At 37.9% G+C, this 18,403-nt stretch overlaps 1 protein-coding gene across 1 annotated transcript in view; it reads left to right on the top strand.

The window, feature by feature from the left end:
- Positions 1-18,403, top strand: part of LOC124613910 (cadherin-23) — a 356,576-nt gene that overhangs the window by 300,876 nt on the left and 37,297 nt on the right. The window contains exon 27 of the mRNA XM_047142660.1: positions 7,531-7,716. Within this exon, the coding sequence (XP_046998616.1) occupies positions 7,531-7,716 (186 nt within the window). The remainder of the gene's footprint in view (positions 1-7,530; positions 7,717-18,403) is intronic.

Here is an 18,403-nt window from a genome sequence, read left to right as displayed (position 1 = left end):
GATCAGTTATCATATGTAGATGCATAAATCAGTTGCAGTTTTATTAGAAAACTATTAATTCTGCAGAGAGGTGAGACTAAAGGTAAGCAAAGACTTCATCACAATGATAGATGAAAAGCTTTCTTTCTTAGCGGAATGTGAGATGCACCAAAAATTCACCACAAATCAAACAGTGAGCCACACCGGTTCTTGAACCTGGACACTTTCTCATAAATTTGATAGTGGGCAGTCACACCCAATGTATTTAAAAAAACACATCTGGCAGGTGCTTTTTACAACCTTGATAAGCTGGAGGCAAAATATTACCAGAAATCTCCATCAGTGAAGCTTCCCTGGAATCTACCCTTCCCTATGCAGTTCTTCCTGTCTTGGCCCTATTCCATTCTTCTGTTTGAATCAGAAAATAATGCTGTATAAGGAAGCTCCTAAGTATGACTATCTCTGCCATAAAAATCAGAAGCATAACGCTTATGATGAGGAAGCCAATGTAGTGCTACTTATTTGTGGATGATTTTGTTAGAATGCATTCCTTCTCCAGCCTTCCAACATCAATATCCCACTTGCAACTGTTTAAAGAAGCTGGAGGGCTGGACAGTACACTTTGAATTCTCAATAGAGAAAAGTAAGCATTGACTTCCACTATTCATGGACTGTATTTAATCCACTTTTGTTGACAGGGAGAGATGCCATTTTGGGTGTGAAAGGGACAGTGAAGACCATAGGCCCTATATTTAATGTGGTTGCTTCACCTAATGGACATAACAGCAAGGTCCTTTACAACAATGTGCAACCTAAAGTGTCCTAACAGTAGATCTTATAGAACAGAGTACGTCTACTCTTAGGCTTTCATACAATCCTCTCCATGTTAAGGAGGTCAGGTGTATGGTATGGATCAGTGTTCGAAGCAATAAAAAATCTCTCAAGAGGAATATGAACAGACCATTGAATTCCAGGAAACTCCATTTCTGCTGGGACTCAAGTTAGCATGGGTTAACTGTGTGAAGGATAGGCTGAGTAGCTGGATATAACGTATGCACAGTAGAGAGAACTGTAAAAAGATAATTAATGGATAAGAAAACTGTGTTCAGCGCTCTATGCTGCTATGGTTGCATCTATGAGTGTTGAGCTGCCTATAGTTAGAAGAATATCACCGAAGTTGTACAAAAAGGCAACAAGGGAATTTTTGAAAAAGCCAAGTATGGAGAAGGCATTAAAATGTATGGGAGACTTTTAACAAAACAGTCAATTCTGCTAGGAACAAAGTAAGAATTATAAAGTGAAGGCCTTCAGGATTGTCTAATTGTATACATAGATTTGCACAAGTAAGCCAGATCATAAAGTATACACTTGCTTGAAACGGAAAACCACTAATGACATTGTATGGAATACAAGTAAATATAAGTGCAAAATCACTTATATGTGCATTTCAATGAAAAGAAGATACCTAAAGGGCAGAAAACTATGCTTTGAGGCAGTTCTTATGGGAGAATAAAAGCACATCATGTCGTTAGAAGTGTCACCGAAGCTGAGAAAGGCCAAAGAGTGGGAGTCAGCATTATATGTAGGTTGCAATACTTTGTCAGTTAAGGAAGCAAAGAAGATTATCAATTAATGTGCCACTGACAATGAGATCATTACAGGTGGATCTCAGTCTTGGATTGGGGAATGTTGGAGAAGGAAATGTGCAATTTCTTTTTCACTGGAGCCCCTGGCGTTACGTCAAGCACTTCATGGAAACCAAGGAAAAGTTAAGTCTGGGTTGCTGGCTGGGGATTTGAGTGTCCCTTTGGACAACTTACCACTGTGCTTTCTGACTCCATTTTTGCAGCTAAAGACTAAAAGAAAACTGTAAGAACTCAAACAGAAACATTGAGTCCTAATAAAGGGAAAGTTGGTTCCATCTTACAAAGATATCCCTGACTCTCAGAATATCTACTTGACTGCTAAAACACATTTAAACTGACATTTTTAAAGGAACCTGAAATGCTGTTTCTGGTACCAAGGCACTCAGTGTACAAGCAAAGAGTAATGTTTCCAGTGACTGGAGGCTGTCCCAACTATAGTTTTATTTCATGAATCTGTCATACACACTCAGGAAACTACCAGCCTTAATATTTATGAACATTCGTTACAGAGATGTATATTTGACACTCAATACAGATACAAACAATGAAAACATTTGTGTGGCTGCAAGGCATTTTGCACAAAAAAGTTATGGCTTGAATATAGCATTCACATTTATATACAAGGTGTGTTCAATAAGTAATGCAACACTTTTTTTTCTGAAAGTAGGTTGGTTTCATTCAGGATTCCAATACACCATATTATTCCCCACTCTTTTGGCTACAAAACTCATCAGTAACCTCCTCCTCATCCACATACTGCTTGCCACAGAGTGCATCCTTCATAGGGCCAAACAGATGGAACTCGGAAGGTGTGAGAGCTAGGCTGTAGGGTGCACAGGGAAGAACAGACCAAGGAAGTTTCATGAGCTCCTTTCAGGCATGCAGATTTGTGTCAGACCTCGTGTTGTCATGGAGCAGGAGAAGTTTGTTTTGCATTTTTGTGGTGACACACATGTTGTAATTGTTTTTTTCAGTTGCCTAGGGTACCACAACACACTATATTGTTGATTGTTGCACCATGATGGAGGACATCAAACAGAATAACCCATTCATAGTCCCAGAAGACCATCATTGTGAGTTTTATCAGCTGAGGGTTCCATCATCTGTGACAAGGTTCAACAAAAAGTTGTCATGATCAGCCTCGTGACTTACAAGCGATTCCACACAAATGGTTCTTCATTGTTATTTTTGGTGTTTTGTTAGGTGGCTAGGAACCTGGTGGGCACACATCTTTGAATACTCCAACTGGTGGACAAGTGTATCATCACTACCAAGAGAGATGTCCAGCTGTGCAGCAAGGTGTTTGATTCTGATCTATTGATCACCTTTACTGAGAGTGTCACATTCCAACATTGCAGGAGTAACAGCTGTGTGCACCCGGCCAGAATGCGGAAGATCAGAGAGCTTTGCGCGACCTTGTTCTGATGATGACAGATACCTCACCCAATGACTCACCATGCTTTTGTTCACTGCCAGGTCTCTAGACATTCCATAATCACCTATTAGTATCTGTGATGCTCTAGTTTTTCACCAAAAGAAACTCAATGGCAGTCCTCTGTTTGGAGCATACCTTCATTACAAAAGTCATTTTGAAGTCCATGTGTAGCGCTGCCACCTACTGCAACTTCATGAAACAATAGAGGCTGAAGTGTGGATATTCCACAATATCCCCTAATGAATTCTGAATTTTTTTCAACTGAAATTGGCTCAGGAAAAAAAGTATTGCATTACTTGCGGAACACCCCTCGTATCATGACTAGTAGTCTCAAGACCAGGCATGAAAGTGCTATGTTCAGCCACATAATCTTACAGAAGTTCACAAGAGTGATTAAGGAAAGGGAATACAGTGTGTTCTAACTGGAAAAGCTATAATCCTTAATAGGAGGATCTCATATATGGCACCATTATGGCAGGTCATAGCAGCTGGAGATATTCCATGAATGCAACTATTCTGGCAGACACAGAGATTTGTAGATTTGAATTAAAACAATATTTCAATGAATATTTATTAGCATTTCAGTACCTCTGTCAGAGATATGTATATAACCAACTTGCTATGTCAATACTACAATAACGCTAAAGTATATTTTCAGCAATTTAGTGAAATAGGATCTTTAGTAGGTAAAAGGATACATTGTGGCATTCTTTGACACCACACTGGCTGGGCTATGTGAACTAAATCAGGCAGTAAGCTTGGCAATGAAATTATGTCACTCATAAGTAGGGTAATTTTTCTAAGTGTTACCAATAATGAGGCATGACAGTAAAATAAGAAAACCTAGTGGCAAAACATAACTGTTTTGCCACTACAAGACTTGCTCCCAGCACAAGCCAATGGTACAGCTAAGCAGAGAAAAATATGAAGTAAACCTAGCAGAGAAGTACAATAATGCTGCAGTGTGGAAGAAGTAGACCCACAAATCAGTAGCCTAAAGAAAAAAAATAAGGATGATGGACAACAATCTTATGAAAGCCAAACTGTATGGGCCTATTAGATTACAGGATGTTATGTGTAAATTAGTAAAAAAAATTTGCTCTACTGTATGCTGACTGATCACTAAGTTCTGTGTTCGGTTTGGCATACAAAACTGACATCAGTGGAAGCCAGAATCAACTTTATAGCTGAAACTTATCATTCTTCATTGTGCAAATACATAGCTGGAATCTGGTTGGACTATGCTTGTGCCTTTGACAACTGATGACAACTCTAACTTTCCATCTAGAGATAGTGTCCAGGGAACTATATAGCAGAGTTAGGAAGCCACATTGTCATCACCCACCAAAACTATCAGAAGGGATAACTAGAGGATGTCTAAAGGGCTCTATTTGTATGCAACAAGTTTGAGATATAAATTGGGAGCCCTTGTTGAATAGGTTACAAGAGTGAGGTACTATGCCGTATGTGATAGCTTACAACAATAATCTCTCTCTGCTCATGTGGGGAAATAGCAGGAATGAAACATCTGAAAAAGCAAGAATAGCAATGGGTATGCTTAACATGTGGTGCTGCAAGTCTAAGCTGTCAGGTAGGTCACTTAAACTGAATTTTATGAGATGAGGAGTAAACGAAAATGTAATCAAACAGAAAAAGATAGAAATCCAGCAATTTGGGGCAAAAATAAGCTCACTATCTGGGAATTCATCTGAACGAGCAATTAAACTTAGGGCCCATCTTGACCCCATATGTACACAAGGACTGAAAGTCTGATTTAAGCTTAATAAGTATTAGTGACGAAATTTCACAACAGTATGCTAACATTGGTATTGGATGATGTGTGTAGCATCTGGGCACACTGACCTACGCTGCTAAAGCTCACTGTAGCCATGTAGAGAGTTAAGATCAATCTGTCATTGTGACCCATTGTGGCTATCTTCCATCCACTGCAGAATCAGTTCCTCCACAGCAGAAATTTGTGCTATTGGATTCCACTCTGTGTTTCACATGTTCACAATGAATGCAACTTTTTCTAGCAATAACAGTGGCATACATGCAAATTTAATTCATAAAATGCCATATATTCACAGCATACTATCACTTACCATATTGCCTTTGCTGTATGACTTTCAGCCAAAGAAGTATGAATATATGTAGAGTTGAGAGGCTTTCTCAGGTGCATAGAGCAGGTAGGACTGGACAATACATTTTAATTATCATATTCACCAACTGAGCATTCAAATGAAAGAGGTCTGCTGTCTCCAACCAGTGATATTAGCAATGATGTATGGGATGGTTCAATAAAAATGTGCAAGAACTAAGCAGGATAAACAGAATACTGTGCTAAATATTTTGAGACAGAAAGCCTGGTATCTGGAAAGTAATATTAACAAGAGAAGATCTGAATGACAACCACTCAAGTAGAAATCATTAGCCACCAATATTCAGACTTTCCCATCAGTGCAGATAGTTCTGAAGATAGGGCTAATATCAAAATCACTGAACAAACATAATATGCTGGATTTCTCATGCAGCAACACTGACCACTGTCCACCCTTGTTCTCGCTACAAGTGGGTCGCTCTCATCCTGGTGTCTGAGTGACTTGCTGTTCTTTTAACCTTCTCTCCTCCTGAAGCATGGAACTTTTAGTTCCAAAATCTAGGTAGTGTGGCACTTTCATGTGTCTGGCAGTACTACTCACTTTCATGTGTCTGGCAGTACTACACATTTCACCTTCTGAAAGTAAGTTCTGACCCAAAATTCTGTCTCATAACATATAAGTTTTCTTGACTGAATTCACCTTTGATACAATTAATGTGAAAATATCTTCTGTTTCCTGTGATACCATTGCTGGCAACCTACTAAATGTCTCTAAGTTCGCAAAGAAATGACACATCACATCTATTAAGGAAGGAGCTATCCCATGTTAAGAAAAGACCAGAACGTAACATCTATTTAATTTGGGGCCCATTGGACACCGGTGGTGCACAGTAACCACTGAATATTCTGATGTAACAGACAGCAGTCAGTCAGAGAATCCCTTAATTTAATGTAGATCTAGATTTCCACTATGACATTGTCATCATCAGTGCATTAGCAGAAGAGTCATTTAGGCATAACCATGTAACAGCAATAGGCATAACCATGTAACAGCATAAACATGTGACAACTGCCACTAACATTTACATGATGTGTAAATTCTAGTGACAATTGTCACATGTTTATGCTTTTACATGGTTAAGATTTTATAACTCTTCTGGTAATGCACGAATGATGACAATGTTATAGTTGAAATCTAGATCTGCAATAAATTACAGAATATGTGACTGACTGCTAACCTTCTGTACATTTTATCATTTAGTTGTCAGCTTAATTGTTACCACAGCTTAATTGTTACCTATGAATTAAGGGTTGCATAACAAATGCAGAATTGCTGCAGGTTTTGATGAACTCTTTTCTGATTCTTAGTACTTTGTGGCCCAAGGATGCAAAATGTATTGTCAGATTCTGTACATGAAATCTTGTGCATAGGATAATTTCCACCAAATCTCATAGGGTCAGTATAAATGTGACTGAGAAACTAGGTAGAAGGGGCACCCACAGAACACTACTGATTAGTGTAACTACTATGTACAGTATACAAACTACTGTAATTGATACAGGACACTCAAATTAATTCCAACTACAGAAACTGAATTCTTACTTAAGAGAACTTGCTGTGATCAGTATAAACAGCATGTTTCGATAATGATGATACTAACTTGCAGGATGGTGGAGAAGGACAAAGAGATGAGGAAATGAGGTAGGAAACCGTGGTCCAGCAATGAATAAGTCAAAAGTTATGAGTAAAAAAAAAGAAAATGTCAAATTTATGATTGGTCTGCAGACATTTCTGAAACAATTTCATTTATCTGCACAACTTGCAGAAGGTACTACATTCATATGAGTTGTTCAAAGTGGCATCACCCACCTTCTACATAGACAGGACATTATCAGATGAAGCTCTGTCACAGCCATTAGAATGATCACAGTCTTGTTGAGCAATGATGTAGACAGCGACAATTCTTACAAGGAAATCCTCTTCAATCCTGACAGGTGTATCATACACAAGACTTTTTCCGAGACCCCACAAGAAGAAATCGTGTTGGGTCAGATCATGTGAAAAAGCTGACACAAAACAGAACCTCTTCTCAAGAGATCACATTTCTTATTAAGATATTTGGAGACCTCGAAAAGGCATAGCACATGGTTTTGTTTTGTACATTTTCAGTCACCACCTCCTAAGCAGTTCAGGTTACATTCCAAAGCTAACCTAGGATTCCAACTACCTTTTTACCTCTTCAAGTACTGTAAGATGCATCTATAAAAAATGATTTCACATGTCAGTGCTGTATAGAATTTCACTGCAACTGTGATTTCTGTTGGCTAAGTTTTATGCAGTTAATCTTACAGTCTTTTTGTGTTTTCAGGCTGTAGATAAAGATATTGGTATAAATGCTGAGATTCGTTACTACCAAATTGACGAAATACACAAGACTTTGACAGAAGGTTTAGAGAACATACAGAAACCACCCTTCATTGTGAATGAAGAGACTGGTGGGATCATTCTGAATTTTGATCCTCAAAAAGGAATGAAAGGGTATTTTGACTTTATGGTAAGCTTTAAATCTATTTATTTTATGATATATTAAGCATTTTCATGGGGATTTTATTTGTTCTGCTTTTAATGAAATCAGTAATTTAGGGAATTATCTCACACTACATTAAACTGAAATTCTGAGTGCCTAGTTTGAGGATGAAATGGCATACTAATGGATTGTTAGCATGAGCATAGGGGAGTCCAATTGGTTTCTGCATGGTTGTGTGTACTTATACTTCTTCAACATTCTTTTCAACACTGAGAAAATTTAGAGAACCAGCGTTTGAATTTGACCACAGAAGAACTGTACTGCCGCCAACATGCATTTCATATAAGTACCATGAAGGTAAGGTAAGAGAAATTAGGGCTCATATGAAAGCATGTAGACAGTTGTTTTTCTGTTGCTCTATTTGGAAATGGAACAGAAAGAAAATTACTAGTAGTGGTACAGGATACCCTCAGCCATGCATGATGTGGTGGCTTGCAGAGTATGTGTGTGGATGTAGATGGAGATAATGGAAAAAGAGCAGTAGAAGAAAATTTAGTGAAAGCCATGGAAGTCTCTACATTTTAATTAGTGTCTATGCATCACACACCAATCAGCTACAGATGAGTAGTTGCCTGCAGTCATTTTCAAATCATGTAGAAATATTTCAGAATTGTTGTTCCATATATATATATAATACAGATATTGTTTCTTCATGCCTTTTCACAGAAAGGAAACAATGGATTAAAACCTTAATTTTTCTAATGTTAACACCTTATACCTCCACAAATAATAATATATTACATTGTTTCTGAAAATGGTAGAACAAGTAACAAAAACACAGGCTTATGGTCAACCCACTCAAAACTAGTAGTTTCAACAACTCATACATCCACATCATATATATTTATCAATGCTGCATGTAATGATGTTGCCAAACACTGGAGATTCAAACAGCAACAGAGATAAAATGAAACTATTCAATTGAAATTCAAAATTTCATGCTAATCAAGAAGTAAATCTTAAGGAGAGCTAAAGTCAGAAGTACACCAGTGACACCTAAGATGGGAAAAGGTGTACGTACAGCTGTGAAGGTACTAGTAGTGCCAGAGAGCAAGTAATATTGAGACCACCACTCTTCAGATTGAATAAAAGACATAGTGCCCTTGCATTCCACCTTTCCTCAACCTGCAAATAATGATTACATTCTGAATGTGAGCGCTGTGCTGCAAAATGATGGAAAATACAAAAATTTACTGGAGTCTAATTAATTGTTGAAGTGCTGCTATTGATTGTACAGTCAAATTACTTAAGTATTGTAACAAACAAGTGTATTGTTGTTGTTGTTGCTGATGCTGCTGTCTCCTTCATGCTGAAGACTGGTGCTAGCCTGTCCTGTGCAAGCCTCTTTATTTCTGTATATTTACCTCAACCTAAATCCATATGAACCTGCTTATTCTATTTAAGCCTTGGTCTTTCTCTACAATTTTGACCCCCCCTCCACACTTCCTTCCATTGCTGAACTGGTAATTCCTTGATGCTTCAGGATAAGTCTTATCAATCAGTCCCTTGTTTTAGTCAAGTTGGACAATGAATTTCTATTTTCCCCAGTTTGTTTCAGTGCCTCCTCATTTGTTATTCAATTTACCCATCTAATCTTTAGCATTCTTCTATCACACCACAGTTTCAAAGTCTTTATTCCCTCCTTGTCATCCACATTTCACATATGTACAAGGCTATGTTCCAAAGAAATACTTTCAGAAAAGACTTCCCAGCACTTAAAATCTATATTAGATGTTAATAAATTCCTCTTTTTCAGAAATTCTTTTCTTGCTCTTCCCAGTTAGTATTTTATATACTCTACTTCAGATATCATCAGTATTTTGCTGGCTAAATAGCAAAACTCAGCTATTACTTTTAGTGTCTCATTTCCTAATCTAATTTCCTCAACATCGCCTAATTTAATTCGGCTACTGTCCTTTACCATTGTTTTACTTTTGTTGATGTTCAGCTGATAATCTCTTTCCAAGATACATTGCCTTCAACTGCTGTTTTAAGTTCTTTGTCATTTCTGACACAAGTGCAATGTCATTGGCAAACTGCAAAGTTTTTATTTACTCTCCATGAACTTTAATTCTCTTTCCACCTTCCTCTTTGGTTTTCTTTAGTGACTACTCAGTGCACAGATTGAACAACATTAGAGAAAGGCTACAGCCATATATCACTCCCATCTGAACCAATGTTTCCCTTTCATGTCCTTCGACTCTTGTAACTGCCATCTGGTTCCTATACTAGTTGTAAATAACTTTTCACTACTGTATTTTATCCCTGCTACATTCATAATTTTAAAGAATGTATTCCGACACTGTCAGAAGCTTTCTCTAAGTCTACAAATGTTATAAACATAGCCATGTCTTTCTTTAATCTATCTTATAGGATAAGCTGTAGGGTCAAATATTGCCTCATGTGTACCTACATTTTTCCCTCCCCCTATTTCTCCAAAATCCAAACTAATCTTTCCTGAGTTCAGCTTTTACTAGCTTTTCAGTTCCTCTGTAAATAATCCATGACTCATTGAACTGATAGTATTCACACCTGTCAGTACCTGCCTTCTTTGGGGTTACGATTATTACAACCTTCCTGAAGTCTACGGATATTTCACCCATCTTATATGCCTTGCACACCAGGTAGAATAATTTTGTCATGGCTGGCTCTCCCAAGGATCTCAATAATTCTGTTGGTATGTCATCTACTCTTGTTGCCACTTAGATCTTTTAGTGTCCTGTCAATTCCCCAACTTTGCTTTCATGACACAGGCACTTGAATATTCTTTCCACCTTTGAGCTTTCTCTTCTTCGCTTGCCATCTAAGCTCTTAAAATCCATGCAGCTGCTTTTGTTTTCTCCAATACTCTTAATTCTTTAATTCTGATAATTAATTCTCTTCTAGTTATGCATGCTTCTGCAGCCTTTGATTTGTCCTATAGTCATTCCATCTTAGCCATCTTGCATTTTTCTTTCGGTCTCATTTTTTTGACAGATGTATTCCCTTTCACTTCCTTCATTTGGTGCATTTTTATATGTCCTCCCTTTTGTCAGCTGAATTCAATATCTTCTGTGCTATCCAAAGATTTCTACTAGGCCTTGCCTTTATACCTATGTAAGCCTCTGCTGCCTTTCCTTTTTATATCTCAAAGCAACCCATTCATCTTCTATTGTATTCCTTTTCCCTGTTTCAGTTCAAAGTTGCCTAATACTCCTTCTGAAACTCTCAACAGCCTCTGGTTCCTTCGATTTATCCATGTCCCATCTCCTTAATTTTCTACCCTATTTTTAAAAAAATTCTTCAGTTAATCTACAGTTCATGACCAGTAACTTAAGGTCTGACTCCAAGTCTGCCATTGGAAATGTCTTGCAGTTTAAAGTAAAGATTTCAAAACCCCTGTCTTATCATCATGTAATCAGTCTGAAATCTTCCACTGTCTAGGTCTCTTCCATACATATAACTTTCGTTCATGATTCATAAACCAGGTGTTAATGATGATTAAATTATATTCTGTGCAAAATTGTTCGTGGTCGTGCGGTAGCGTTCTCGCTTCCCATGCCCGGGTTCCCAGGTTCGATTCCCGGCAGGGTCAGGGATTTTCTCTGCCTCGTGATGACTGGGTATTGTGTGCTGTCCTTAGGTTAGGTAGGTTTAAGTAGTTCTAAGTTGTAGGGGACTGATGACCATAGATGTTAAGTCCCATAGTGCTCAGAGCCATTTGAACCATTTTGCAAAATTGTACCAAATGGCTTCCCTTTTATTCCTTTCTCCCAATCCATGTTCTCCTATTAGTTTTCTTTCTCTTCCTTTTTCTACTACTGAATTCCAGTCAGACATCTCAATCAAATTTTCATTTCCTTGAAGTATACGAATGCTTACCTTTATCTTTTCATGTATTCTTATAGTCTCTTGATTATTTACAGAGCTATTTGGCATATAAACTTGTACTGCTGTGGCGAGTGTTGACTTTGTGTCTTGACTATGATACTGCATTCACAATGCTGTTCATAGTAGTTGTAGGGGAAGGAGGAGAAGAAATGGTTACAGGAGAATATGGGCTCAGTAGTAGGAATGAGAGAGGAGAAAGACTAATTGAGTTCTGCAAAAAATTTCAGATGTTAATAGTGAATACTCTGTTTAAGAATCACAAGAGGAAGAGGTATATTGGAAAAGACCAGTAGACACAGGAATATTTCAGTTAGATTACATCGTGGTCAGGCAGAGGTTCTGAAATCAGATATTGGAATGATCACAATTTGGTAATGATGAAGAGTAGGCTGAAGTTTAAGAGACTAGTCAGGAAGAATCAATGTGCAAAGAAGTGGGATGTAGAAGTACTAATGAGTGAAGACATGTGCTTGAAGTTCTTTGAGACTATAGATGCTGTGATAATGAGTAGCTCAGTAGGCAGTTCAGTTGAAGATAAGAGAAATGGGTATCTCTAAAAAGGGCAATCGCAGAAGTTGGAGAGAAAAATGTAGGTAAAAGGAAGGTAATTGGAAAGAAATCATGGGTAATGGTAAAAGTACTTCATTTGATTACTGAAAGAAGGAAGTACAAAAATGTTCAGGGACTTTCAGGAATACAGAAATACAAGTCACTCAGGTATGAAATAAATAGTAAATGCAGAGAAGATAAGGCAAAATGGCTACACATGAAAAATATGAAGAAATCGAAAAAGAAATGATTATCGGAAGGACTGATCCAGCACATAGAAAAGTCAAAACAACCTTTGGTAAAATTTAAAACAAAGGCTATAACATTAAGAGTGCAATGGTAATTTTAATGTTAAATGCAGAGGAGAGGGCTGATGGATGGAAAGAGTACACTGAGAGTCTCTAAGAGGGGAGAACTTATCTGGTGACATGATAGAAGAAGAAACAGGAGTCAGTAGGGAAGAGATAGGGGATACAGTATTAGAATCAGAATTTAGAAGAGCTTTGGAGGACTTAAAATTAAATAAGGCAGAAGGGACAGATAACATTCCATTAGAATTTCTAAAATAATTGGAGGAAGTCGCAACAAAATGATTATCCACATTGGTGTGTGGAATGAATGAGACTGGGCATACACCATCAGACTTTTGAAAAACATCATACAATTCCCAAGTTTGCAAGAGCCGTCAAGTGTGAGAATTATCACACAATCAGCTTAACATCTCATGCATCCAAGTTACTGACAAGAATAATATCCAGAAGAATAGAAAAGAAAATTGAGGGCCTGTTAGATGACGGTCAGTTTGCCTTTACAAAAGGTAAGGGCACCAGAGAGGCAGTTCTGACTCTGTGGTTAGTAATGGAAGTAAGACTGAAGAAAAAAAAAGTCACATTCATAGGATTAGGTGACTTGGAAAAAGTGTTCAACAATGTAATATGGTGCAAGATGTTCAAAATTGTGAAAAAAATAATGGTAATGTGTAGGGAAATGTGGGTAATCCCATATGTTTTATAAATGTGAACGTTGGTGTGTTACTGTATCACGTTAAATTGGTTGGATGGATTTGGATGAAATTTGACATACAGATAGCTTATACCTTGGATTAACACACAGGCTTCTTTAAAAAGTGTGTAGAACAAGATATTTATTTATTTGAAGGATATAACATGAATGTGGAATAATAATTGCGCTCTAAGCAATGACCAATGAAAAGTCACAACACCAGATTGAAGACTGTGTTATGAGAGGATTGCATTTCAAGGCAGCAGGGCATTGAAGATTTATCACAAACCCAACATTCTTGGTATTATTTGCTCTAATTAAATGTCAGTTAAAGCCATATAGGTAGTAACAGCCTTCATGAGCTATTAATACATCATATAAAATAGCAACATTAGAATGTTCCGCGTACCTGTACAGTTAGAGAGGCCTTGTTACCAAACTGAATTGTGTAGTACTCTGATTTGCATCCTGCTGGCAGTCAATTTTTTGTTACTTTAGTGTTTATAAAGGACTCTGGGAATTTTCTATTAGAAATTAATATAATTACAACAAAGCTTCCCATTAATATTTGCTTTTTTTTATTATGACTGTGTTCTTCTATGAGTTTGCTCACACCCATTGTTACCAATATAAGAAAGCTGACAAGTTCCTTAACTCCTGGGTATCTATGGAATTGCATTGAAGACTCACAATGATGGTGTTATTTAAATCCTGTATGACAGACAGAGAGATGTCCTTTACATGTGGAATGTCATAGGATTTTAGTGAGGCTGGATTATGATATATGAGCTTATCTGCTAGTAATGGCACACATCTGAGGGCAGGTGACATTGCTTCATACGCAAATGTTATAAAATTTGTGATGCACCAAACCAGGAATTGCTTATTTTCCTTCTCTGTTGAGTTAATACATTTGTTACCCATTCATGATGAAGTGGCTGGATGGATTTAGATGAACTTTTAGAATATAGATAGCCTAAATGCTGAATGAACACATAGGCTGCCTTTTATTCTGAAACAAATAACTGCTACTGTTCCTGTAGGATGGGTAATGTGACTAAAAAGTCATACATGAAAGTTAACTATCAATCAACTGCAATGAATTTAGATAGATTAGTTTTTAACTGTTTTAACAAGTGAAGGAAGTATGTACATAAATTGATCAAAGAAAAAATATTACTGTTGGGTACAACCTCAGAAATAAACAGACATGTAATAAAAATGAAATATTTGCGAGATGCAGTGTTGAAAATAATTAAATTGCAGCAATTTAGATGGTATTACTCTTAGGTTCCTGCCCAACCACAACCTTGGAAATCAACAGACTCGCAATAAACAACCAAATATTAGCAAGAGGCAGCAAAGAAACTATTTCAGTTCTAAATATGAAACACTCAGAATCTTAAAAGTCTGCACTAGAGCTTGAACTATCTTCATACATAATTCACGACATGTTTTTAACTGTGTGGCTATGCAGAATACATGACAATAAGCATTTCAAATATTCTATTGGTAGCTTGTGATGACTGTTATTGCCAGTATGGCTTAAAATTACATTTAATTATAACAAATTGTACCAAGGACATTCAGTTTGTGATGAATCTTCAATGAGCTGTTGCCTTGAAACAGAATAGAGTCATAACACAGTTCCAACCTTGGAAATTAGCATTTACACAGTGCCCATTTTGATTTGTTTTAACAAATGAAAGAAGTACATACATAAATTTACGAAAGTAGAAATATTACTTTAAGATAGACTCATCACTAAATTCTGTGACAATGTAATGTATGTTCATGAAAATATTTCATAGAATATTTAAATTGTTATATTATAAGGACTCTTAACCATTGTTTTCTCTTTGGATTTCAGTAAAGTGTATTGGACTGTAATCTCCGACTACAGGTGGTCGAAGACTGTGATATTATCAGGATTCTTAAATATTTTATTCTCTTTGGATTTCAATGACTCATAGTTTCCTTAGTGATTTTGAATGTTTCTAGCATTTGAAGGTTTGCTTTTAGGACAATGACATGGCTTTGCTGGTTAAATTTGAGTAATTCGTACTTTCCTTGCTGATTTCGTTGGTTTGTGGGATCTGGATAGTTTGTTTTCCTGTTAGGTTTGTTGTTTCTTTCATTCATTTATTTGATATTTGTAGGATCTCAATAGATTGTTTATCAGGTATGTTTGTTGTTTCTTTTTTTTGTTTGCTTGGCATTAGTAGGAACTTGACAGTTTGTTTCTCTGTTAGGTTTGTAGTTTATTTTGTTTGTTAACTTGCATTTGTTCTGAATTACTGTATTGTTGTTATTGTAGTTAGTTATTTGGTTAGGTGATTTGGTGAGATATCTTATGACTTTAGTTCCTCAGTTTAGGTATTACTGTTAAAATTTCTAATGCCCAGGAAATGCAAGTTGAATCTGTCACAGAGGTCAAAAAGAGCTCCAGCTATGAAGATAGCTGGACAGCAACAATCGTTTGTACATGCTGAGCAAGTGGAGCATCAGACAAGTGCTCGAGCAGCTGAAACCAAAGCACAGTCTGATGCTCAACATCAGCAGAATGCTGAACACATTGCACATCAGTGTGTTTCTGAGGCTGCCAAAAATGTGGCTTCTCGGTGTCATGCAAGCACAGCACGCATAACGTGTGTGTGCATCTGAAACCATACATGAAGCAGACACACGCTGACTTGCTATTGCCCAACAACAAGCCGAATGCCAGCAAATATTTACAATGAATACCTAACTGTATCCCATTATGTTTTGGAGAGGGCAGCAAGGATGTCATTCCAGTATTCCTTAAACAAATCTGGTGGCTGGAGAACCGAACCCAAATAAAAAAGTTATGTGCATGGATTTCTATGTGTTTCACATTCATCTGATGGCCCACAAACATGATTTCAGCTTGCCATTGTGTTATAGTGTACTTCGGTTGCAAATTGTGATAGACATGCATGTGAAGATGGAGAGTGAGCATCTAAGGCTCATAGCACTATATCAAAGCAAGCTGCATGCAGAGAATTACATCCACCTGCAAGATGCAATTGCGAGCAGTAGCAATGTAAATCTGAATAACTTAGGTCAGATGGTTATCCTCCCATCATCATTCATGAACAGTCCAATGTACTTCCATGAATACACCCAGGATGTGTTCTCCTGTATCTAGAATTGTGGTTAGCTGGAATTATTCATCAGCTTCATGTGTAACCCAGCCTGGACTGAGATCAGGGAAGAACTGATGGTCAGGCAGAAACTGACAGACTGCCATGACATTGTAGTGCAACATTTTACAGTTAAAGTGCAAAAGCTGATGGCACTCCTTATGAATAAACAAGTTTCTGGTGAAGTGCAGTGCTTCGTGTATTACATTGAGTAGGGAAAGCACAGCTGTGGTTAAAAAAGAAATTGTGACTGAACCAAACTGATGTAGTGATGTCAGCAGAGCAGCCTGACCCCAATGCGAACAAACAGCTGTATGATATGGCCATTAGGAGACTATTCCATGGACCTTGTGGAGTGCTGAACCCTATGTCCCCATGCACGAAGGAAAGGAAATGCACCAAAAAGTATCCTCGGCCACTGTTAAAAGAGACTGAAATGAACAAGAATGGATACCTGTTGTACAGATGTAGAGCACCCAAGGACGCAAAGTGCACGGTCACATTGAAAGTGAGACGTATGGCCCAGGAAATCGTACAGTACAACAGCTGGGTCATTTCAGAGTCACCACTTCTTTCCAAAATATTTAATGCCCACATTAAGGCAATTAAATGTATTTGCAAATACATAAACAAAGGCAGTGACCAGACAATATTTACTGTGCTACAGCAGAACTATGCTAATAAGATCCAAGAGACAAAGTGCAAATGTTTAGAGCGGGTCGATACGTGAGCAGCAGTGAAGCTTTGTGGCAGATAATGGGCTTGCTGCTTCACAAGAAATCCTGATAGTGACACATTTAGCAATTTACCTTCCCAACAGTGAACATGTGTACTTCATGGAGGCCAATTAGTGCAATCAGTAACTACACCGTCCACAACCACCCTCGCTACAATTTCTGATTGTGCCAGATGGACAACTTTGGCATAACTTTGCTGTATGCCAATGTTCCAAAATATTATACATGGAACACGTCATGAAAGGAACGGAAACAAAGTGCACAGGGCACCCCGGTCGAAGGCTGACTAAACGTGAAGGTATCAGCTACCCTGGGCAGAATTTACACTGCGCATGTAACACAATTTGAGTGTTATTGTGTACAGTAGCTTCTGACCCATGTCCAAAGCCCTATCAGTTTATAGGCCCTGAAAATAGTTGACAGAGAAGAAAATGTTATGTTCTGTGTAGCATATGAGGTGACGGGACTTTTGGAAGATGACCACTGGTACGTTACAATGGGGGATGCCGTATTGTGCTGGTCATCAGCCAAGTTGAGAGAGCTCTTTGCCATCATGTTGAGCACCTGTAGACTCTTGAAGCCTATATGACACTTTGGAATAAATATAAAGCAGCATTATCTGAAGAAATCACCCATCAGTACCAAGGGATAGCATAGACCAGTGGTGAGGTATATTTTAACGAAGCACTGAAAGTTATTGAGGACAAAGTTTTCTCGATGGTGGGAAAATGCCTGTCTGATTTTGGCTTGCCCACCTCACAACAAGCAGGAGATTTGTCCACAGATTTGCTGAGGGACCTCAGTTACAACACAGCAGCCTTGGAGGCCCAAGTTGCCCAAAGTGAGCTCCTGCTGTCATTAGAACAAAGGCACATTTTCAATAAAATTTTGAATCACTTGGAGAGCTGAGGAAGGGGGGTCTTCATTCCTTGGAATTACCTGGGGACACTGGTAAGACATTCCTGTTGAATTTGCTGCTGGCCCAGTTGCTTAAGGACAGGCATGTCGCATTGGCTGCAATGGATTCGGAAAGCTTAAAAGCTGCTCTTGCAATGTTGTAAGCTTGGAAGATAACCTAATTAATGAAGTTTTTCTGGGCTTACATGAAAACTTGAGTGATGAGGAGTGTTGTGTGAAAGAGTTTTCCTGGGGCATAAGAATGAATCAGTGGGAAACACCAATAAAAAATTTATTGAGTACTTGGTGAAGTGACCACCTACACATCAGTCGATACAGTGATGACAAGAGATGACACAACTTCATATCCTGTAGAGTTTCTAAACTCATTAGAGCTGTTGGGGGTGCCATCCAACAAGTTGGAGCTGAAGGTGT

This window comes from Schistocerca americana, chromosome 4, assembly GCF_021461395.2.
Source record: "Schistocerca americana isolate TAMUIC-IGC-003095 chromosome 4, iqSchAmer2.1, whole genome shotgun sequence".
Lineage (NCBI taxonomy): Eukaryota > Metazoa > Arthropoda > Insecta > Orthoptera > Acrididae > Schistocerca > Schistocerca americana.
This window is presented reverse-complemented; position numbering and strand designations above follow the sequence as displayed.